Source organism: Monodelphis domestica, chromosome 8, assembly GCF_027887165.1.
Source record: "Monodelphis domestica isolate mMonDom1 chromosome 8, mMonDom1.pri, whole genome shotgun sequence".
NCBI lineage: Eukaryota > Metazoa > Chordata > Mammalia > Didelphimorphia > Didelphidae > Monodelphis > Monodelphis domestica.
In genome coordinates, this window is record NC_077234.1 from 81726324 (window position 1) to 81749780 (window position 23457).

The 23457-nt window shown below is 36.3% G+C and overlaps 2 protein-coding genes and 1 non-coding gene across 8 annotated transcripts in view; 2 read left to right on the forward strand and 1 right to left on the reverse strand.

Annotated features, from left to right (window-relative positions):
* The window catches only part of KANSL1L (KAT8 regulatory NSL complex subunit 1 like), a 128495-nt gene that overhangs the window by 102095 nt on the left and 2943 nt on the right, over nucleotides 1-23457 (forward strand). For 4 of the 5 annotated variants that reach the window (XM_056808134.1, XM_056808133.1, XM_056808131.1 and 1 more), the window contains 8 exons: nucleotides 1776-1886; nucleotides 3171-3308; nucleotides 7565-7683; nucleotides 10036-10160; nucleotides 12108-12159; nucleotides 20868-20980; nucleotides 21634-21837; nucleotides 23133-23310. In XM_056808134.1, the coding sequence (XP_056664112.1) occupies nucleotides 1776-1886; nucleotides 3171-3308; nucleotides 7565-7683; nucleotides 10036-10160; nucleotides 12108-12159; nucleotides 20868-20980; nucleotides 21634-21837; nucleotides 23133-23310 (1040 nt within the window). The remainder of the gene's footprint in view (nucleotides 1-1775; nucleotides 1887-3170; nucleotides 3309-7564; nucleotides 7684-10035; nucleotides 10161-12107; nucleotides 12160-20867; nucleotides 20981-21633; nucleotides 21838-23132; nucleotides 23311-23457) is intronic. The other variant, XM_001364488.4, reaches the window with a different exon arrangement.
* RPE (ribulose-5-phosphate-3-epimerase) overlaps nucleotides 6018-23457 on the reverse strand; it is a 40634-nt gene continuing 23194 nt past the window's right edge. The window contains exon 6 of one of the 2 annotated variants that reach the window (XM_056808135.1): nucleotides 6018-15297. In XM_056808135.1, coding sequence (XP_056664113.1) covers nucleotides 15295-15297 — 3 coding nt within the window. In that variant the 3' untranslated portion in view covers nucleotides 6018-15294. Of the gene's footprint in view, nucleotides 16642-23457 lie in introns of both variants that reach the window. The other variant, XM_007501803.3, reaches the window with a different exon arrangement.
* MIR7339 (microRNA mir-7339) lies at nucleotides 21701-21767 on the forward strand. The gene has a single exon (NR_127558.1). It is a non-coding gene; the product is annotated as a microRNA mir-7339 (primary transcript).

Sequence of the window (23457 nt, forward strand, 5' to 3'; positions counted from 1 at the left end):
TTCCCATGAACTTCAAATTCTCTGTCCTAACCAAGCATCCCCTCTGGCAGATTCCCTTGTTGGATTTCTACTGCATTTTGGTGTTATAATTTAGGTTATAACTAGCTTTTTCAGAGAACTATTATTTCTTTAAGTATCTTTTTGAAAAATTAATATACATCTGAAATAATTTATGAGGTAATTTGTAAGTACATCTCAAAACAAGATTAGTTATCTTTGTAAATAAATGTTCTTGTTCCCTTAGTAGATTAAAATGAATTGACATGCAAAGTATGTTTCATTTCCTTGGTTAGTTCCTTTCTCCTAGCTAGAAGACAGGTACAAGGTACTTGAGTATACAATGACATATTGTTTTTCTTTGTTCATCTTTAAAAGAGGGAGAATCTATCACTGAAGATATTTAACTTTTGTGAAAGCAAAGACGGTCATACTGTAGTTTTAATATTACTGATTTGACACTATTATTTTAGTCACTTTATGATATTTTATAAATTTCAATAAAACTTCATTGATTTAAACTGCAAGGTGTAGTGTACGCAATGAGCTTTAAGTCTATCTAGTTTGTGTATTACAAAATGCCACAACAATTTTAGTGCAGGCAGTTCTAAACTTAAATCACTTTAGAACCAGGAATTATACAAACATATGAAAAATGTTATTTGAAAGTTTATTTAAATTTAATTTTGACTGTTTTAGTTTTGTGAATTTTGAATAATTCTACAACTGAAATGAATGATAAAATTTTTATTTTAATGTAATCATTTGGTATTTTGACAGTTTCTGGATGACATTTTCTTAGAACATTGGATTGATAAAGGAGATCTTGTTTGATTATCTTGGTCACCTAATCTATATCTATTAGACTCTTTCTTTTCAGATCATGTCAAAAAATGTCAGCTATGTATCAAAACCTCTTTCTTTGGATGATCTTAAAGCTAAAATTACAAATGAAATCCTATTTTTCACTGAGAAGCAGTTGATGAATTTTTACAAAGTTTAAAAGTCAACTAGAGTGATATATTAGCATAAAATGTTGGTTATGTTTAAATTTCAGTGAGAAATGCCCATATTTAAAATAAACCTTTCATATATTAGTTTTTTTATACATTTGTAACATTTATATTTTTGAAGTTGTTACAGCTTAAAATTGCACTAAGACTTCTGAGACACCGTTAGTAGAATCATTTGGAACATCTAGTTTTCTTTTCTAGAAATCAAACAATCACAAGTAAGTTAAGAACCCTTGAGGCCCTTTTATGTAATATTTCTAAATTGTTGATATAGGCCTATGGGCCTATATCTACTGTATTTTTCCTAGACTAAAAAAACAACAACAACAAAAACATTACTAATCAAGGGCAGCTAATTGGCTCATTGGATTGAGAGCCAGGCCTAGAGAAGGGAGGTCCTAGGTTCAGATCTGGCCTCAGACACTTCCCAGCTGTGTGACCCTGGGCAAGTCACTTAATCACAATCACCTAGCCCTTACCACTCTTCTGCCTTGGAATCAATATACAGCATTTATTCCAAGACAGAAGATAAAGGTTTTTTTTTTTAATTACTCAATCTTGGATAGTAATATATCTTTAATGTCTTGAATATTATTGTTTAGAAAAGTTCTTTGCTAAATCTGATATTTATAACTTTAAAAACTATTATTATTTTCCTAAAATAATATGCAGCTTGTAAAGGAAAAAAAAAGAAAACATTTTTCACCCACAAAATGAAACATTTATTGATGGAACATATTTTTACTTTTTACTTTCATTTTGCAGATGTTCCACTTCATTTACATTTTGAAACACTGTTGAAAAAGAATGAAATCAAAGGAGACCCGGCTGAAAGTACATTACTCGAAGAAGAATGTATCTTATCTCCTTCAACTGGTATGATATATGGAAAAATCTTTAGAGTTATAGGTATTTTTAGTTCAATCCCATCCTGCTTATTTCTACTTTGGAATGACAGTCTTAAGTTCTTTCTTTGTTTTACAGACCACAATTATGACTGTCAAATTATACTTGTGTGAAATATTTTTGTACATACTCAAACTTTGTTTATGTTAAAGAGCTAAAATTGAAACACAACTGAATTTAAGTTGAAAGTTACTAGTATCCTATGATATAATGACATGTTAGTTGTTGGGAAATTAACAGATGTTCCTCAGGAACAATAATTTACCTTCATTGTAGGTGTTCTGATGAATTGTTTTTCTATTGGTCACTATTTTCTTGTAAAATTTTCAGTATTAGCAGATTTTTATAGGAACAAGCAACGAAACCTTTAACCAACATTTTGATTTTCTGGCTGTTCATGATTTTTATTTTAACACTTTGACATTGGCAGGCTTTGAAAAGTTGTATTTTTTTAAGTACAGCATTCTGCCTATATTGCTGATAACACTTCTAGGAACTGAGAAACAAAAATTTTCCCTGTGAAAGTGTTTGCCAATGAATATTTTTTCATGATCAGAGAAGGCTGAGATTTTTCTCTTACTGAGCTAAACAAGATTAACCAGCAGAGTGTTTGAAGTGAGAGGTGTTACAGATGAGAACACTGAAGCATATTTGTCTGAGTGGCAGAGGCAGGAGGGGAGGGAATCTTCACAATCTCGAACTTCATGGCAGGTTTGAAAAATCTGTGATTTGAATCAGTTAAACAATACAGAGAAGATGACTAATGACTCCTAGTGCAGGGAAAGAACTAAACTCACGTGAGACAAAGAAACTGAGCTGGTTGTATTCTGGGATTTTGTGTAACTGCTCACTAGACCCTGACAGTAGGAAAAATCCTTTGCTTTGCTTTTCCAGTTTGTTATTGGTAGTAGGCAAGATATCCTTCCCTAACACTCAAACCGGTGATGGTGGATTGGAATCCTTTTTTTTTTTTTTTGATGGTGGAGAGGAGAGGAGAGCTAGGAGTAGCCCAAGTTGAAATGGATGTTGCTGGTATGCATATTCTCTCCATCTCAATAAATTGCTTGGGTTCATGTGGGGATGAACTTTTGGATTTTGTAGTTTTTGCCTTTCATCTGTTATGGCATTGTTTGACTATTTGAGCCTGTATATTCAAATATTTTTAAACTAAAGATTTTAATTGAACCTGCCATTATCTATTTGTATTGATTCATTTGTTAAAAGGCCATATTGACTTTCTTTTCTTTTCTGTAGCACATATTTCACAGAGTACTCCCCTTACCCCATGGAGGAGTGGATATTCTCCCGTATGCAAACCTCAGACCAGATCAGAAACCTCCGCACAATTGTTACAGGGAAGGAAAAAAAGGCACTTAAGTGAAACCGCAATAGGTAAGTTAAAGGAGTAAAAACCTGAGATATAAAAGCAACCCAGCCCTTCGGCCTATCATGCAGGATAATTGTCAGTTCAGAAGGAAACCAAGATATTGCTGCCTGTCATAACATGAAGAACAAATCAGTTCTCAATTCTCGGTGAGCAAAACATTGTCTTTTTGACTTACTGGTGGCTCCCCAGAATTTCATTCCTTGTTGCCCCACTTGATATGAGGATTGTATTTCTATGACTCATGGATTCCTAGACTTCCTTTGCACATCTTAAACTGGGCAATAGGTTGGCAACAAGTATCTCTCAGGATACCTCAGGGGCATTACTTTCAAATGCAGGTGCTTGCTGGCAATGTCTTATTTATTACAGACTCTTCTGAGATTTCTTGAAAGTTAACAAGAATCACTTGGAAGTCATAGGGCCCCCCCCTCGCCCCCAATTATTGTCTTTCTCAATAGTCCTTGTGACTCCCTGCTCTTACCTGAAGCTCAAAGAGCCCCTTGGCCCTGCCTTTGCCCATGTATCTCTTGGGGGAGACTAAGAACTTTAAAAAGTGCAGGCTGGGAGCAGCTAATAGGGATAAAGAAGGAGAGCAGAGCCTTGACGGTATAATTGTATCAGCCCAAACTGCTGCTTTACCATGTTGGTAATGAGTGTGCTCCAGTTAACCAGTAAGCATTTACTAAGCGCCTTGTACTGTGCTCGGTGAAAAGGACATATAAGCAAAAATACAAATTCTGTCAACATATAATTCAATCTTAAAGCAACCAACTTTTTTAGTGTACTTCCTCATTCTTTGAAAACTATTTTAATTTATTATGCTTGTACTTCATCGATAATATATCCAGAATTTCACTGATTCTCAAGAACTTTCTCTGATGCTGCAGATAATCACCCATGACACCTCTCATTTTCCAATAGCTTATATATACAAATGTATATACATATATATATATAAATATATAAATATAAAATGAGATAAATGTGTAAAGTGCTCTCCAAGCCAAGTCCTCCAGAAGGAAGGGTGGGCCCTTTCACCTGGATCCCAGTGTTACATGGAGGATGTTCTGATGCTTTGTGTCAAATGTGTCAAACACATGGCCCATGATACTCCCGAGCTACATTAAAATGTACATGGGAAATATTTAATAAAATAAATAAAACTATAATGTAGATAACATTAAAATTTAAAACTAAGTATCCAGCCCAAGGGGACCCTTATTTGGAGTTTAAAGATTCTCATTTCTATTTAAGGTTGGCATCCCTGCTCTTCAGGACAGGCCCGCCTCCTTTTTGTTCTGGTCATACATCGCTTTGATTATTTGTCTCATACTTTGTACATATATTTAATTTGTCATTTGCAATATGCTGAAATCTCTTTATAACCATGGCATATCTCCCTTCCCCTTTCAGACATTCAATTTTGATTCTTCATAGACTGTGGATTTAGGGTATATGTATGCATATCTATATCTATTTTATATGTATATGTGTTGACCAACTTTACATCTGTATGTAAATCTTGGGTCTATTTTATTATATTTAGCCAAATCTTTATATTATACAAATATGAAATTGATCTTTATGTGTACATGTAGATCTGTGCACACACACATGAATATATACTCATGTCAGAACATATCTTACAGGGATACTGTGGATGAATAACGAACTGGGCTTGGAATCAAACAGAGGAAGAGAGTAGGTTGGATTTCATTTGGGAAATTACATAGTACTTTAAATGACCTCAGACTTTCTCCTAAAACAAAGTCCCATCTTGTTAACACTATTATTCCTCTGATGCTGCTATCTGGCTATAAATCATGGAACGTGACAAGTTATAATATTAAAATACCTAAATTCTGTGTTTTATTTGATGATGTGTTGTTGTCATCTGTGATAATAGATAATCTGTCATCACCTATTATCATTATGTCTGAATCAATGAGATTTGCTTAGAAATCAGTGTAGTTCTGTCAGTGAGAGCTACGTGTTCCTATTTTGTTTTTTCAAAGAAATAAACTCCATAATTCAAAAGATCTGTTTTCACTAGTGTGATACCCTCTCAAGTCATATCACAACCATTATATGCTTTAATAGATTATTTAGTAAATTGCTATGATGAGAACTAGCTAGCTAATAACTACATTGTGATGATCCTTGTAGTCTGATTCTTAAATGATAGGCACAGTCTTTGCCAGGTCTATACTCAAAGACTTCTCAACTTGCTGGTATAAGATGCTTGTTGTTGTTATATTTTTATTATCTGCTGTTAAGATTCTTTGTCCTGTGGATGTTTAATTCAAGTAGGAAAGTCTTAGATGATCATATATGAGGTACATCTTATTTTGCCCACTTGTGGCAATTTTTTTTTAATTTAAATTTTAAAATTAAAAAAAATTTTTTTTAATTTTTACACGTTTGGATAACATACTGAATGGTACAATGAAACTTCAATTTAGAGTCTACTACTTTGAATATTTTATGATTTCAGGTTATTGCTGAGAAATACCAAGAGTTGCCCAGAGTCAGAAAGCCACTGTATGTCAGAGGTGGGACTTGAACTTTTAGGCTTTCCTATCTCCAAAGTCAGTGCTTACAACTCATAGCATACTGTCACTCTAGACTATAAGGTGCAGATAATTGTTAACCTGCATTATTAGAAGTGCCCTACTAGATAGTTCCCCTAAAGAAATGAAATTAGAGGTCTGATGTAAAAAAAAAAAAAAGAAAAATTAAGCCCTTACCAAGGTCCTTCAAGCCCTTACTTGCCCTGTGCTCTTTGTCATAGTATTGACAAAGGAAGTAGAATGAGTAAGGTCTTTGTGGGGGTGGGAGGTGGGCAATGGATGTGTGATTTCCTTGGTAATAAAGCAATAACAAATTTCATTTATTTTAAAGTGTTAATGAACTTGAAGAGTGCAAATTGAAGTGAGAAAACAGGAAATATTTCAAATAAAATTGTTTATGTCAAGAATGTGAAAACTCAGGATATTCTGAAAAAGCTATTGATTTCCACAATTTGTTTAGTACTATAGGATCACAGGACATGGAGATTAAAGAGACCTTAGAGATGATCCCAGTCTATCCTCTGGTTTTATTGATAAGGAAAATGCTTAAACAAAATAAGCTACCTTGTAATAATCATTCACACTTATCAAGTGCTTGTTTCCCCCTCATCCTCCTCCACCCCCTCTCCAAATGCCACAAAGCAGGCAGTGTTAGTAGTATTATCACCAATTTAAAAATAAGGAAAACAAAATCTTAGGTCACCACTTTGGCTAGCAAGCTGCAGAGCTGAGCCTTATTATGTAGACCTAACAGAGGCCTAATAAAACCAGCATATCCAGACTGGCACTGGATGGGTGCGCCACTTCCTAGCCATACATTCATGTGATGCTGTTTCCATATGGCTCATGTTATGATAGAAGACACACATCCCAAGGGCGATAGATATCTCATGAAGGAAACAAGAGGGGAAGATGGAATGCTCTGTGCCCGAGGGAGGTCCTGGTGGTTGTTATCTCGGAGACTTGCTTGGCTGATGATGATGTAGTCCTTCACAGTGGATCAGTGTAATATTGCTGTTACTGTATACAATGTTCTCCTGCTTCTGCTCACTTGACTTTACATCAGTTCTTGTAAGACTTTCCATGTTTTTGTGAATTCATCTGGCTCATCATTCCTGATGGCGCAATAGCCGTGCTGCCCTTTGTACATCTTCCACAGCGAGGGACCTCTCAGGGTTTAGTAACGGCTCTCCATGTGGTATTACTGGGCACTAGTTTTATCACCAAGTTCCCAACTCTCAGAGTAACCATTTGTGATTTCTTTTGTTTTTTTGTAATTTTGTAATTTTTTGGTAAGATTTTGTAATTACTAGGTTGATCATAATCACTGTTCATAAATTGTAAAGGCTAACTTTTCATAATATGTTAAAATCAGGTTAATCTCAGGCATAAAACAGTAATTCACAGGTGATAAAACATTTCTGTGGGAACAATTATTAAGATGGTAAGTAATAGCACTTTGTAACATGTCAATAAAACAAGATTTGTTTTTGGCTGTGACAAGCATTTGGAGAGAATAATTGACTAAAAGTCTCATCAGATCTCTATAGTTCGTTGATTCCCTGCTGGGAGTGCTGTGATTAGGCTTCTTGTATAATGTGGAACCTAGGTATCGAGGTGATTTATTACTTTTCTTGCTCCATCAGCCCTTTTTTAATTTATTACATTCTTGATGTTTTCTTTTCTGACAGGGGAAAGAAATAGGTTTGAAGAATTTACTTTACAACATACGGAATCAGGGTCCCATAACAGTTTTACTGCGGTCACTAATATCAATATGATATCTAGGTCAACCCAGAATTCATCACAAGTATGTATTTTTAATTGATTACTAAAATTGTATTACAAAGAGTCTTAAAAATAAACTGTTTTTATGTTTTATTTTTGCGGGCTCTTTCCGTGGATAAAGCATCTTAGCTAATCTGTAACAGCCCTTGATATTAATTAACCACTTGGGAATTGTTGAGATAGCAATATGCCACAACGTATAACGACTTTGCTCTGTGTTAGGAATGCCCCAAGTTCAAGTTCTGCCTTTGTCATATAGTGGTCATATGACTTCAAACAAGTTACTTATTCTCTCAGAACCCAGGCAGTTCTCCAAGACTAGTTATAACACAGTTGCTGAGCTCCATAATAAGCTCCATAATACAACCACAAGTTCACTTTTAAAAGGTGGGATGTTTGGTATTAGCCTGATTTGAATGATCATATTTTGAGGCCTGAATTTTATGAAAGCAAAACATACTTTTTTGTGTGTGTTTTAAAAAAGCCACACATTGTCCTATAGCTACAGCTTCTTCTTTTCTAGGAATATATTTATATATATATATGCACACACACACACACACATATATATATATAACATACATATACACATACATATACAAAATCCACTTTTGCACTCAGAATTGAACTAAAATCTTTGAAAGTAAAGTTCACTCTTCTAGGGGCTTCTTAGGCCCATACTTTCCAAAGTGGAAATAGACTTGTCAATAAGAAAACTTGCTCAGAATTTTTTTTTTCAGGAGAAGAGGTAGTAAAGGCAGGAAAATAATTTCTGAGGCCAGATTTGTTTTGAAGGCAGCAAAATGAAGCTGGAAGGAAACTTTAGAAATAATCTAGGCCAACCTAACCTTCATTTTTGACGGTTAGAGAAAATCACTTAGTGGGCTCAGAACTTTCATTATACAATACCAACATATATTTACCAAGTGCTTTATAAAGCACTGTCCTTAAAAAAACCTTTAGGGGAAGGTAGTGTCTGGTAATATTCCTACTTTGCAGATGAGGAGCCTAAGGATGAGGAGGATGCAGTGACTTGTCTGGGGTTACACAGTCATGAAATGAAAAGGCAGTATGGGGTAGTACAAAACAAGCACGGGTTGTGAAATCAAGGCCATAGTTACTTCATCTTCATGGGCCTCAGTTTTTTTATCTGTAAAATGAGGAACTTCCAAGGGCCTTTTTAACTTAAAATATATGGTTCAGAGGTTGGAAGTGTTGCAGGGGGACTTTAAACCCAGGGCTTCTGACTATAGGGCCAGATCTCTTTCCACCCCAACTTTGTTGCTACCAATTAAAAAAAATAAAGATAAGCTTTTCTTCTTTTTACAGAGCTGATATGCTGCCCTAAATCAATCAGTCAATAAACATTTACTCAACACTTATTATGTGCCAGGTACTCTGCTAAGTTCTGAAGGAAATGAATTATTCCAAATAGAAAAATGTAGAGATTTTGACTTCTAGGTTAGTATCAACTAATTCTGGTAGGACCTTTTCTCCCCCAGCTTGATAAAATATGGCAAACTATAAATTCAATCATTCCATTTAGTAGCATTTTTTAATGTAGCAAAGAGTACCATTATCCCTTTCTTTTGTTAACCTACATGTTAATAAGCTAAAGCATAGTAAATTTGAAATGTGGCGGATCTCCACACTAAACAATTCTATTTATCAATCTATAAAAAGCCTGGACTATAAGACCAATCATAATTTTAAGGTGAAAATTTTAGAGGAAGACTTAGCAGGATGCTTTAGATTTTTAAATTAAGTCTTCTCTACTCTTTATTTTCTTTTTTCCCTTGGTCAAAGGTTCTGAACCTTTTTTTTTTTAAGTGTGGCATGGACCCCTTTCACAATCTGGCAAAGTCTCTGAACCACTTCTCAGAATAATGTCAAAATGTATAACATAAAATAAGAAAACCAATTTTACTATCATTATTTATTCATTTATTATTAGTTACTCCCAAAATAGTTAATGGATGCAGGTTAGGAATGCCTGCTCTGGGTGGCTGCAATTAGATGCTAGGGTTCTTTTGACTTAAGTTGAATGAACCATGAAAAGATGGGCACACAAAACTGGGCTTGGATTTTAATGCATAGGACAATTCTAATGAATTCTTGAACCCCCCCCCCCAACCAAAAAAAAAAGGATGTGACTTTAAATACATATTTTGTATTTAGATTACTAATATGAATTCCAAGTTGGGCTTTCCCAGTTCTTTTTTCTTCAGATTTTAGAGCCAGATTCCCAAACCCCTTAAATGTAACTTACATAAATATTAGAAAAAAAGAATCTGTTCCTTCAATCTTTAGGTTTATCTTGATTATGATAGACACAATTTAACTATAGATTGTGTCGCAAAATTATATTTTGCAGAATACGACAAGGCGGAGATTAAGAAGTGAGAGCTCTTATGACATAGATAATATTGTGATTCCTATGTCACTAGTGGCCCCAGCCAAGTTGGAGAAGCTGCAATATAAAGAAATACTTACTCCAAGGTATATATTTTTTCTTCCTGATTGTTTTTTAATTATTCTTGGGAAAGTGTTGTATTTCAACAACAAAATAGTGTTATATTTCTTATAAAAGTGTCATATTTTGCTTTTTCTCCTCCCCTTATCATGAAAGAAAAATTGAGGGTTAACATAAAAAAAAAGCCAAAGTGTAAACATTTTTCATTGGTGCTAAAATAAAGTACAAATCTTTATGCAAATGTTGAGTTCTCATTAAAAGCCCTTACTTTACCAACACTTTGTTTCTTTTATGCCTAGTCTAAATTTAGTCTTTAATCATTAGATATGAATTAATTGTAGGGCATTTATACATAGACAATAGTGTGGGATGGGGGTAAAGGAATGGAAGAGGTTTCATATTCTTGTTTATACCACCATTACAATTTAACTATGAAACAAGAAATTAATACATAATATTTGTAATAACTGTACAAGTTGATTAGAAGAAAGCAAATGTTATATCGCTAGGTTATTGTTAGTGAGATTAAGCATCATGGATTCAGAAAATCTAGATACCGGGATGACATAGGAAAGCTTCATAAAAAAGGAGGGTCTCAGCTTTCAAGAGGGCTGTAAGCAAGAAAGTGTAGGATCTCTGTAACTGGAGGGGAAGAGGGGAGGCATTCCAGGAACAGAGACACTTTCAAAAATATGCAATTCAGGATACAATGAATATACAATTTTCCTTGGGAAGATGAGGTTAGACTGGACAGACAGCGTTGAATTCTAAGGTAAGAAGTTTGAGCCTTATGTTCTCGGCATGGTTTTCACTTCTGTGTTATTTATAGGGGAATACCATGATAAAAGTAGCATGTAGGATTAATTAGAGTTGGCAAAGCTTAGCGGAAGTGGGTCAAGAGATGAGTGAAGAGACTAGGACAGGAGTCCAAGCATAAGAAAGTTGGAATTCAGTTTTGGTGCTTAAGCCTACTGGGTCCTGGATAGTATGAATGTTCTGGTAAATTATAAATTCCTTAAAGGCAGTCACTATGTCTTATTTACTGCCCGTCTCTCCCCCAGTATTAATTCCCACCTAACAAGTGCTTAACAAATACTGACTATTGCTTTACCTTGATTTGTCTTGTGAGGGAATAAGATTAGCAGTGTTTACTTAAAGCTTAGAGAGAGTGAGATAAAGTAATGTGAGTGGAAAAGAAATATTTCTGGTTATATTTTTAAAGAACTTATTTGTAGCTTGTTTCAAAATTATCTGTGAGTTCAAACATTAAGCCAGTCAGTTTAGGGTTCATTCTTTTGGGAGAAATGAAGCCTCTACTTGACTTTCCTGACTTTTTGCCAAAATTTCATTTGGAATTTTTTCCTTTCTTTAAAATCTCATTAGTTTTAAAAGAAGACTAGATTATGGAAATAACAAGGGAAAGCACCTATACTTTATTTCTGTTTATATTCTCCATTTAGATTTTAAGGCTCTTCATAACCTGGCCCCGCCTGTCTTTGGAGCCTCAGTATTATGTTCTTTCTCTTCCTGTACTCTGACATCTGGCCCAGCTGGCCTTTTTTCTTTTGCACACTTGGTACTTCATCTCCAGTCTCAGTAGCTTTGCCTGGCTATCCCGTCATGCATTCCTTCTTCACCTCTGTCTCATGGAATCTCTCTTCAAGATACATCTTATACATGACTTCTTTCCATAAGCTCCCAAGTACTAGTGCCCTTCTTTAATGACCGTCCTTTTATTGAAGTACCTTATCTTTGTCTCTATTCTGTATATACCATAAGAAAATCTCTCTCTTGAGAATTTTAAACTTTCAAAGCAGGAATTGTTTTTGTCTTTGTATCCCCAACACTTAGCACAGTGCCTAGCATGTAGTAGGTGCTTAATAAATGCTCACTGGTTGATCAATTGATTAGAAAAATTAAGAATTCAACTTTGGTAAATGAATAATATTTGAACCCATTTATATCTTCAACAGCTGGAGGATTGTTGATCTGCGGCCTCTGGAAGAATTTCATTTAGGGGAAGAAGTAAGTTACCTTTTTATTGAAAGGAAAAATGCAAATTATAGGTATACTCTAAAAGTGAATTTGAACTTATGAAAACCTTAGACGGGGAGAGGTTCTGAGGGAGCAACAGACTTTTAAACTAGCCAAGTTTGAGCATTTTTCATTTGTTTTGGATTACATGTTACACCTAATTCCATTACCCTGAGAAATTAAAATATAATATCTATGTCATTTTCCTTTTTTTTTCTTCTGAAAATGGGCTAATATTAAAACAATTGTTTTTATCCACGGCTGTGATAGGCTATTCACTTTGGCTTTGCTTCTATATGCAATTCTTAAATTAATAAATCAAATAGAAATCTATGTCTCTATTGAACAAAGCATGTGGCTTCTTTTTTCCTAGATGTCCTCATTCATCTTAAAACAGTTTAAATTTGGCACATTTTATTAAAGGAAGTTTTCAGAGTTCAAGAATTTGCATGAAAGTAGTAGAAAAAATAATCTTTTAACTTAGCAAAGAAAAGTTCCAACAGAAAGTCAGAAATTTTTCTTCTGCAGATGCTTTCTTTCACCTACGGGACAATTTCAAACTCTAAAGGCAGAGGCCGCTTTCTCTGGGGGTCACAGAAGCAGCAGGAGGGCACCTCATCCTCTGCTCCCTTCTCTCCCCGCACACCCAGGGAGGCTAGTGGGGCACAAGCAGAAATAAAATTCTCCAATGGCGTGTTTATTTGAAAAAGGAATAGAGATCCCGGGGTCCTTGAGTGAAATCATAGGAGGCTCAATGCAGTTATTTTCTTATCTTCTTAGAATCGATACTAAATATCAAGTAACATAGAAGTAACTGGTACTAAAAACCAGCTCCAAGGCAGAAGAATAGCAAAGGCTAGGCAACTGGGCTAGGCAACTGGTACTGAAGCTATAGTGTGGCTTTAGCAATAGTTCGCATTTATGTAGCACCTACTCTGTTCCAGGCTTTACAAATGTTACCTCATTTGTTCCTCAAAACAACCCCAGGAGGTAGAGACTTGTTATACCCATTTTATAATTGAGGAGACTGAGGCAAACAAAGGTTAAGTGACTTGCCCACTGTCACATAGGCTATAAAGATCTGAGGCCATATTTGAACTCAGATCTTCCTGATTCCAGATCTGGTGCTCTATCCTCTGTGCCACCTAGTTGGCCATTAGAGAGTCCACCCAAAAGGGCATTAATGTTGATTGTAAAATTATTCTTTTGTATTTCTTCTTCAGATGATACTACAATGAAAATAAATCTGTATAAATAGCCAAAGATTCATTTGGGAAGGAATCTGGGGGGAGAAGACAAAATATTCTATTTGGTTTGGGGATATTTTACAGTATTCAGTTTAGTAATTAATGATTTATGCTGGTTCTCACAGTGAAGTATCCTTTGTGAAGCAGTAAACAGGTTTGGTACTGTAATAAAGAAGGACAATCGGGGTTGAACTATTCCTGGTTGTGGTAAATGGATATACTCTGGCTTGACTAGAGAGATGCTAGGGGAACCTGTGAGTGCCTAGTTATAAATGGAGACACTACTACCAGGGGAAACCTCAAGGTGCCTAGTTGTTAAAATGGAGATAGAAGTACTTCTGAGAGATAGAGAGAGGCTGCTAGAGGAGTTACTTTGGGTTTGCCTATTGATCACTATTGATGGCTAATAGATCAAGATATTTCCTACCCTCCTCCTCCCTTCGACCATTCCCTTCACCACCCTCTTCTTGAAGCCTTTTGGCTTCACCCCCCCCCCAAGTGGACTGTGGGATTCATGAGGAAAACCTCCTTTCTTTTCCTTTCTCAAATAAGGGGGTTTATTGGGAACAACAGGATGGGGATTGAGGTGAGAGGGATAGAGGTGTCTCTAATCTATAAGGAGGATTGGGAGGATTTTGGGAAATATCAGTCCTGTCACAGCTGTGACAGAAACAGTCAGAAAGATGAAGGACAACTGTTAAATCTTCTTTCTTCCAATTACACAAAGCCACCAACAAAAGTTAATTTCTTCTCAGATTAATTCCAGAAGCCCCCTCAAAGGCCCTTCAACCTAGGACAGATGAAACCAGTCTCCTTTGATCAGAAAACCCCCAGAGAAGAAGTTTTTCAGTTCATCTCCTCTGGCCAGGCTCCAACTGCTTTTCCTGGGAACATTCCATTTTGGAATCTTCACATTGATTGGCAGATCATGGCCCCAGCTTTCTGACTTGCATGCTTGAAATTTCTCTCTCTTTCATGCCTCTTCCACGTTCTCCCCTTTTCTTTAAAAAAAATGCACCTTACATTTTTTAATGATCCTTACCTTTATTATAATTCTATCTATCTATTATTAACCCTGTACCATATGAAATATTCTCTTAACCACCCCCAAATAACAAAATCCTAACTTATCTTAGCTATTCTGCCTACCTAGTGCTAAGCTAAGAGTGGGATAGGAAAATAGTTCAGGCAAGGGATTTACATGACATAGTTATTTCATAACAAATCCTTATAACAAGTTTTCAAATCATTCCAATGATTTCACTAACATACAGAATATGCAATTTTGTCCTATTTCCTAATAACTAAATTTAACCAAGAAAATTCTTCTAATACTAACAAATGCTAACCTGCAATCATAATGCAATCTAACTTCTATACTTCAGTCTCTATTTCCCTAAGACTTGAACAAATTCACTAGGCTGTCAGTATTTTTAGTAGTTAGAATATTAATTAACTATCCTAATTAAATTAGTCCGTTAGTAACTTAGTATTTACATGTGCACATAGGTTGTACTTAGTACAGATTTACATATGTACAGCATTCTAAATTTCTGTGCAATCTCATGCAGAAAAGAAATGTTTGAATTTTCCACAAAAAAGTGTCTTTTTGTTATGCAATTATGCATGTTGTATACTTGCCCATTCCATGAGATGTCTTCCTAAAGTGTAATTCTATGTAGCATGTGAATGCATATGTGGTGGTAACACGTATGATGCATTCTTACATATCCTTATGATCACAAGTTCCAAAATTTCAAAGTTCCAAAGTCCTTCTATGTCCTTTTATGCTGCTTGTAGAACTCTGTCTTCCTCTCTGGTCAGCATGCCACTCTTCATCTTCTAGTCTTGATTGAAGACATGTTCTTCAAATCAGGATCTACTAGAATAATCAGGAACCGGGAACACACGAACATGTATGCAAGTTAGGTTTTTACATGTGCATGCAGGTAAGAGTGAAATTTACATGTGCATGGAAGTAAGATAGAATCTTCATGAATGTTTGTTAGAATTTATCAATCTTCATGTCTGAAAGTAAGATTTATATGTGTTCTCTTCATGCATGAGGGTAAGATTTGCATATGTACAGCTTCATGAATGCAAGTAAGCTGTACATGTATATTTCATGGGTGGATATGAGCATTATGCATAAGTTCTCAAGATTTTTTAAAGAGTAAAGAATAATTTGAAGTATCTAGGAATATAGGAATTCTTGTTGTTTCACCTTTCACTAGATTTATTATATGGTTACTGTGATTATTTCTTGTATGATTATTGTACTTATTTCTTGGAGATAGAATTTAAAGAATCATGTATTCATTTGAAATAACATTGTTTCTTTATGTTCTGTTACTATGGTTGGCTGGCAGACTTTGTATAAAAATCATATAGGTTTTTTTCTTATGGCTGCTAGTGTTCTAAATGTATATTTCTCTTATTGTCTGTGTTACAGGCTGTATTCCTTCATGAAATTCTATTTGCTTCAGGGGCGCTATCCTTTAATCATTTCAACATGTGCAGGGCTCTCTAGTCTGTGTTCTGGTGGCATACTTGCCTCTCTCATGTGCTTTTCTATGTTTTCAGTAGGGACTGTTACTGCTTACCGATTATTTTCCTAGGGCTACTCAGTATTATGGGTGTGATGCAATTTCACATGTGAAGCATGGAACCATGGATCTCTTTGATCAACCTTTATAGATGCTGGGGTTGTTACACCTGGTTTTATCTTATGCAACGAAAAATCTAGAGGTATTCTTTGCACAAGCAAACCCAGTTTCCTCAGTTCTTCAATCCTACATTGTATCTGTTTTAAGTATTCATAAAGAACACATTCCCCTCTTAACATGGACAAGTAAGGTGGCTCTACCATGCCAAAGTGGCTGACCATAGAGCATTTCAAAAGGTGATATATGCAGGTCAGTCAACCCAGGACAGATGAAACCAGTCTCCTTTGATCAGAAAACCCCCAGAGAAGTTTTTCAGTTCATCTCCTCTGGCCAGGCTCCAACTGTCTTTCCTGGGAACATTCCGTTTTGGAATCTTCACCTTGATTGGCAGATCATGGCCCCAGCTTTCTGTCTTGCATGCTTGAAATTTCTCTCTCTTCCTTCATGCCTCTTCCACATCACCATTATGGCAAGTGGTATTACAAGGAAGTTCGCTGTGTTACAGGCACGTGTTCTGTGCGTTGGACGCAGTAGCATCCTCGTGACAATGTGGTTGTTACCTGGACGAGGACCAGAGATATCTCAGCTCCTGATTATGTGCTCATTAGAGAACAGTTAATTTTCACAACTATTTTCTTCAACTCTTGATTCATTTTCCTTTAATAGAGTACATTTTTTTCACCTGAAATATCTGCAACAGGATTCACCTTCCAGTGACACAGTGTGTGGGGTGGAGGGGTGGAGGATGGAGGCTGTAGACCCTGATCCTGGGGGATCACTCGGGTTCTAAGTGTTGTTCTAAGAACAAGAGTTCTTAGCAGCTCAGTGTCTAAACCAAGCCCAGCACCGGCAAGTGGAGCAATCTCGGTCAAGCTCTGGTAGATCAGTGGTGGGATCAGGCCTGTGATCAAGGTTGGGAAAAACAGAGCGGTATCCTCCAGCCACCCCACTGCTCCAGAACACAGGAGTTTGGAGGGAAAAGGTACAGGGGAAAGGGTGTGCCTTCTGCCTTCTCCAGGGTTCAAAAGAACTATAGAGATACAGGGTATCACCTGTTTCATCTGAGAATACAATTTTAAATGGTTTGCTCATTAAAATAAAATTTTATTATTTATTTCATCTATCTGTCTAGAGAAGTTCTTAATCAATCAAGACACATCCTTGAGGGAACAGGAAAGAAAATCATGTTCAGGGTTATTTGGCATGATTAGAAAAACAAAGCTCCAATGTATTCCTTACCAGTGACATAGTTTTTAGCCTTTATTGCTTTTTGCTTATTATTACAGCAAGGTGGCACAGTGGAGAGAGAGCATTGGGCCTGGTGTCAAGAAGACCTAGTTCAAATCCAGCCTCAGACACTTACTAGCTGTGTGACCCTGGGAAAGTCACTTAATCTGTTTGCCTTTGTTTCTTCAGCTATAAAACTGAGATAATAAAATGGAAGGGGGGGTAATAGCATATCCCTCCCAGGGTTGTGGTGAGGAACAAGTGAGATAATAATTATAAAAGCCTTTAGCACTATGCCTGGCACAAAACCAGTACTATTTTTGTGATTATCATTATAAATTATTATTATTCTAATACCAACTTTTAACTATTATACTTCCTTGAGAAGATTAAGGTAATCTTATTGCAGCTTCTTTATCTTCTTTCCTACATTCCTTCTTTCTTTCTAATGACTTTTTCCCAAAAAATGCTTAATCTTATAAATTACACACACACACACACACACACATATTTAAAGCTATTTGCTACCTGACTTAACTTTCTACAGTTGGATCCTTATTTGTAAAATGTATGAAGGAAAGGAACCTCTGAGAAGGAAACATATACTTCTTCCTCCCCAAATCCATTTTCTTTTGCCCTAAATCTGCCAGTCTCCTAAACTTCTCTATGTTGAAGGCACCATTTTTTCCTACCACCAGTTATTTAATTCAGGGTCATTCATGACTTTTTTGTCTCCCTCCCTCACCACATCCGTTTGGTAAGCCTGTCTTGTCAGTTCTGCCCGTGCCATTCCTTCACATAACCACTACCTTAGTTTAGGCCCTCATTACCTAGATATTGCAGTATGTTCCATAATTGTCTTCCTGTTGTCCGTCTCTCCAGTCAGCTACTAATATAATCTTCCAAAGGCATAGGCCTTCCCATTTGGTTCTCCCACATAAGAGTACAAATTCCTCAGTCTTGCATTTATAGCCCTCCACAGTTCGGCTTATTCCCAGACTCAGTTCATATTCTTCTTCCTGTACTCCTTTTCAGGCAAGCTGGCCCCCTGCTATGCTTTCAATTACATAATCCATCTCCTGTCCTCATGCTTTTGCACTGGCTGACCATACGCTCCCCCTTCCACAACAGTTACTAGAATTTAAGGCTTAGATATCTCTCTCGGTCCACACTTAGTATGCTCATGATCCCTCTTCAAATGACCTTTTATTTCCTTAACCTGTATACATTATTATCTCCCCTCCCCTGACCCAGTCGACCATAAGCTGCTGAAGGCATAGACCATATGTGCCTTCTCTCCTTTTTGGATATCCTCTCCTACCTTGGCTTCGGAGAGAGCACTCTCCCCTGACTGTTCTTCCTCTGCTCTGCCTCTTTCACTGGTATCTTACCTTCTTCTGACTTTCTTCAAATGGCTATTCACCAAGGTTCTAATATTCAGTCTCTACTCTTCCTCTTAGCAATCTTATTTACTCCAACTACCATCTCTTGCAGATGACTTTCAAATTGTATCTTTCACCTGTACTTCACCCAAATTCAGGAGCAGTAGCTGCTGCCTAAGGACGTTTCTTGCCATTCAATATGTATTAAGTACATGATTTGGGCAAGGTACTATTCTAGGTGCTAGCTGAAAGGGTTAAAAACAAACAAACCTTCCCTCAGCTTCTCTCTTACTAATAATGGTGGTATATAAGACTTGGACAAAATAAATATAACTTCCAGAGGGAGAAAGAAGTCTTTCCACAGGAGGAAGTGAAGGATTCCAACAGTAGGTAGAGGTGAGGAAGCAGCCAGCACTTCAGATACTACTCTCGCACCAAGCTAAACCTGACTTTATTTACTAAGAGTACCACCACATACCATGTCTACTGTATTTTTTATCTTTGACTCTTCCCACTGCCTCAATTCTTTTCCCTAGCTCGTGTCTCTGGTATCCATTCTTGTTTTTGTTGTTTCATCAGATCAGCAAGTATTTATCAAGCATTTATTTACAAGGTATTAAGCACTAGGAGGATTAAAAAAACATAAAACCAGGCTCTGTGCTCACAAAGCTCAGTCTTATTACCAGTATTGTAATGATTTTTGGAAGTACCTTCTAACAAGATTTTACACTTAACCTGGTTGTAGTATCCCTGTCAGAAAGCCTGGGCTCCCTTTCTAGTTTTCCTATTTAACTAGTTTGGTGTCATTGGGTGAGTCCATCCTCTGAACATCACCTTTCTTATCTGTAAAATAAGGTTGTGGGATTAGATCCCTAAGGAACCTTCTGGTTCTTATATCCTTTATGGTTTTATTTTTTATTTCTTGGTGCTTTTCAAATAAAAGTTCAAATTCCTTTCCCTGGCATTCAAAGCCTTCTACATTTTAGGCACCCTCACTTTCTGATCTTATCTCACGTTACTTCCTCCTTTGTAGTCCAGTAGTGTCAAACTCAAATAGAAACAGATCTCTGCCCCTGCATATGACTTAAAATCACTTGGAAGTTTTATGGCTCTCAGCCACAAGTTTTGACACCTCTGATGTAGTTTCTACTCCCAATTAGATTCAATAATTCCTTACTATCCACCATATTTATGTCCCATTCTTTTCTTTTCTATCTTGGTGCCTTTGCTTGCACAGTTCCATATACTTGAAAGTCTCCTACCTTATTAAATATCTGTGTTCTTTATAGTCCAACTCAAATGCTGCTTTTTTCAGTGAATTGACACCCCAACCTGACTACCCTTTGAGCAGTCCTGTCCTTTCCTTCCCCTACCTTCATGTAGTACTGAGTATTTCTTTTATGCACTGATCATGTATTGTTTTGAATTATGGTTATTTATGTGTCATATCCCTACCTTCCTCACTCCCATTAGATGGTAAGCTCCATAAGGGCAGGACCTGAAGTCATTCACAGGAGAACTTGTGGAATCATAGGATCAGAGATCTGGGATCTGAATGCAGGTTTGACTCTAGAATGAATTTTTTGTAAGGTAAAAATCTAATATATTCGAGGCTCTCAGTTTTAGTTAACGTTAACAATTAATGAATTAGAAAGTATTTTAGAGATGTACACCAAACACTTTACTGAGTGTTATTGGAATAGAAAAAGTATGAAAGTAGTTCAGGCAGTCAAAAAACTTACAGTTTTGCTGAGTCTGAATATAGCTAAGATTACACAAGTTAAGCTTTCAAACTTTACCGTTTTAAAGAATTTGAAGTCATCCTTAAAAGAATAGAGAATAGATTTATTCTTGTGTTTTATTTTGAACATATTTATTCTAGAGTTCTGGTGTAATAAAAATATAATAGTTTTAGAGTCCAACAAGACTTGGGCTCTGCTATGATCAATATGATTTTAGTCAATTTTACTTCATCTCTATGGGCCTGAGTGAGGCCTTTCCTCATCTGTAAAATGAGGAGGTTGGACTAGAAGACCTCTAAAGGTCTTCTTTGGCTTTAAATTTATGATCCTACTATTCCACAGATTGTCTTGTAAAGGATGCACTAAAGATCTTTATGCTCATTCTTTGTAATGTCCCTCACAGAAGCAGCAGTAAACTTTTATTTCTAATTCCAGATAGAAGATCTTTCTGATGAAGTCTTCTCCCTACGCCACAAAAAATATGAAGAGAGAGAGCAAGCAAGGTGGTCACTGTGGGAACAAAGCAAGTGGCACAGAAGAAATAGCAGGTGAGTGTTATAAATTAAAAGAGACCTGAAAACAGAAGTCATCCAGGATCCCATAATGAGCGTATTAGAAAGCAAGCACTCAAAAGAAAAACCCTTGGAAAACTGGGTTAGTCGCAGCATGTGAACACAACATCCATTCTCCTTATTCACAAGAAGCAAAGACTTTTTCACAGCTGAGGATACTGCTGTTACGGCTAATGGTGCAGTGATGAAATCTACACTTCTGCACTGGGCTTGTCACATATGTATTCACCAACTTCAGTGATAGCTGATTTTGGCTTATGAGTAATATTTTAGTTCTCTGTAGATAAAATAGGCTAAAATAGGATAATCATTAATGGATTTCATTTAGCATTACTTTGAAATGTGAACATTACTGTTTCATCAGATGTGTTTTTAAGAAAATATCTTTTAACAATGAACCTGCAGAATCTAGAGGTAGTGGTTTCAATGAAAAACCTCTGGGCAGTCTTAATAAATGGAATTTGTTTAACTGAATTTTACATGTGAGATAATATAAAAATATAGCCAAGGTATAAATAAGCAAGAGAGTTCCTAGTTCATTATGCAGAATTTGAAATCATTTGCTTTTTCTTAGTTTTAGTGGCATAGTTAATATAACTAGCATTTTAAAAACATATTCCTTTGTTTAGGTCTCAAGATGTCCAGCCTTGCTGTAGAACACTCACTCCAAGAGATGTCCTAGCATGTACAAGGCTCAGTTCACATCTTTCTCCACAGCCTAGAGATCTATCCCTGCAGAGGTGTAGGGGAAGATATGAATTGAGCCCTTCATGGGTGTCGTTGCAACCATTACAGAATACCATTGGAACACAGAGCCAGGCAATAGGGGTCAGGTAATTGCCATTTTTAAAAAAAAAAGTTTTTACAGTATAATTTTAAGCCCTTTGAAAAACAAAATAACATCAGAAAAATTTGACAAGCTGAAAAGCATATTTGTTACTGATTATTAAAAGACAATATATATTTAGGTATTATCTAAGGTATTCTCTTCAATTCTGGGCACATTTTAGGAAGAACAGGAAGAAAGGCCTTGAAAATATGTGAAAAATAAAGACATATGATTTAAGAAAATTGGAGATATTTACCCAGCTGGCTATAGGACTGTGGGCAAACCACTAAAATGGTAATAATAGCACCTACCTTGCAGGAATGTTGTGAGGGTCAAATGAGACAGTATTTGTACACCATTTTGCAAAACTTAACATACTATATAAATGCTGTTAATATTTGGTATGGAGAAAATAAGATTTGGGGGAAGGCATATGATAGCAGCTTGCACGTAGAGGTAGAAGGGATAGATCATGTGAGTTTGTTCTCTTTGACTAATCAGACCTAGGAGCAGTGGGCAATAGTCAAGAAAAGAGGACTTAGGTTTTTAGAAAATCCTTTCTAGTGACTGGAAAGAGCCAGAGATAATCTGCAATGTCCTAGAGCAATGATGGTGAACCTTTTAGAGACTGCATGGCATGCCCCCTACCCCAACCAGACTCTGTGCTGTGTACTTTGTGTACTCCCTCACCAGACAGGGTGGGCTGCTGGCCAGAGGGGCAGGTGAAGTGAGAAAATGTCCTCAGGTGGAGAAGGGAAAGGGAGTAGCTCTCCCCCAAGTCCCTCTGCCTTTCTAGTAATGAACTCTATAGTGGGTGATACCTTATGTGCCCCTTTGAGCAGTGTGCCATAGGCTCGCCATCACAACCCTAGAGAACAGCAGAGGTTTCTAAGGAACAACTATGATAATTTATTTAGAATGTTGGAGCCTGCCTTTCTGTACAGGTATGTATTTGATTAGGTGACCTGTGAATTTTGTTAGGAAAGCAGGAGCAAAGAGGTCAGCTTACTAAAATCATCCTGAGATGAGCCATTTCTAAACCTAAAAGGGAAAGTGATTCAATAGCACCCCACACCCCATTTACACCTTATACAGCTGCCAGTTTCTAATAGTACCTTGATGACTCTACCATTAAGGTGATCTTTATGGAAGGAAGGCTGTGGTTTGTCTAATCACATTAAATTACTTATAAGATCCCTTGTGTTATTTGTTAAAACTCTGGACTCAATTTTTTGCTTTATATAAATTAAGGGAACAATCTATAAATTCTATTACTGATGATTTTTATTTTCCCATTAGATCTTATGGCAAAAATGCTGAAGGGCAGCAAGGACAAGACTCAATATTAAAAGAAAACCACAGTGATATCAATGCTATTGAGAACTGTGTTTCTGAAGCCATCCTTGAGTTTCCTTCTGAAATGCATGGTCTATGTGTTCATACCTCGCCTTTGTTAAACAAAAATCAAGAAGCCAAGGTAGGGAACTCATTCCTAGCAAAATCTTATGGGTAATGCATAATTTCCCATACTTTTACCTCTTTGTAGAAGATACTTATCTTGGAAACTGTTCTTCTGTGGCCTAAATAAATGATGTTGACTCCCAAGTTCTTTGTGCAATGTTTG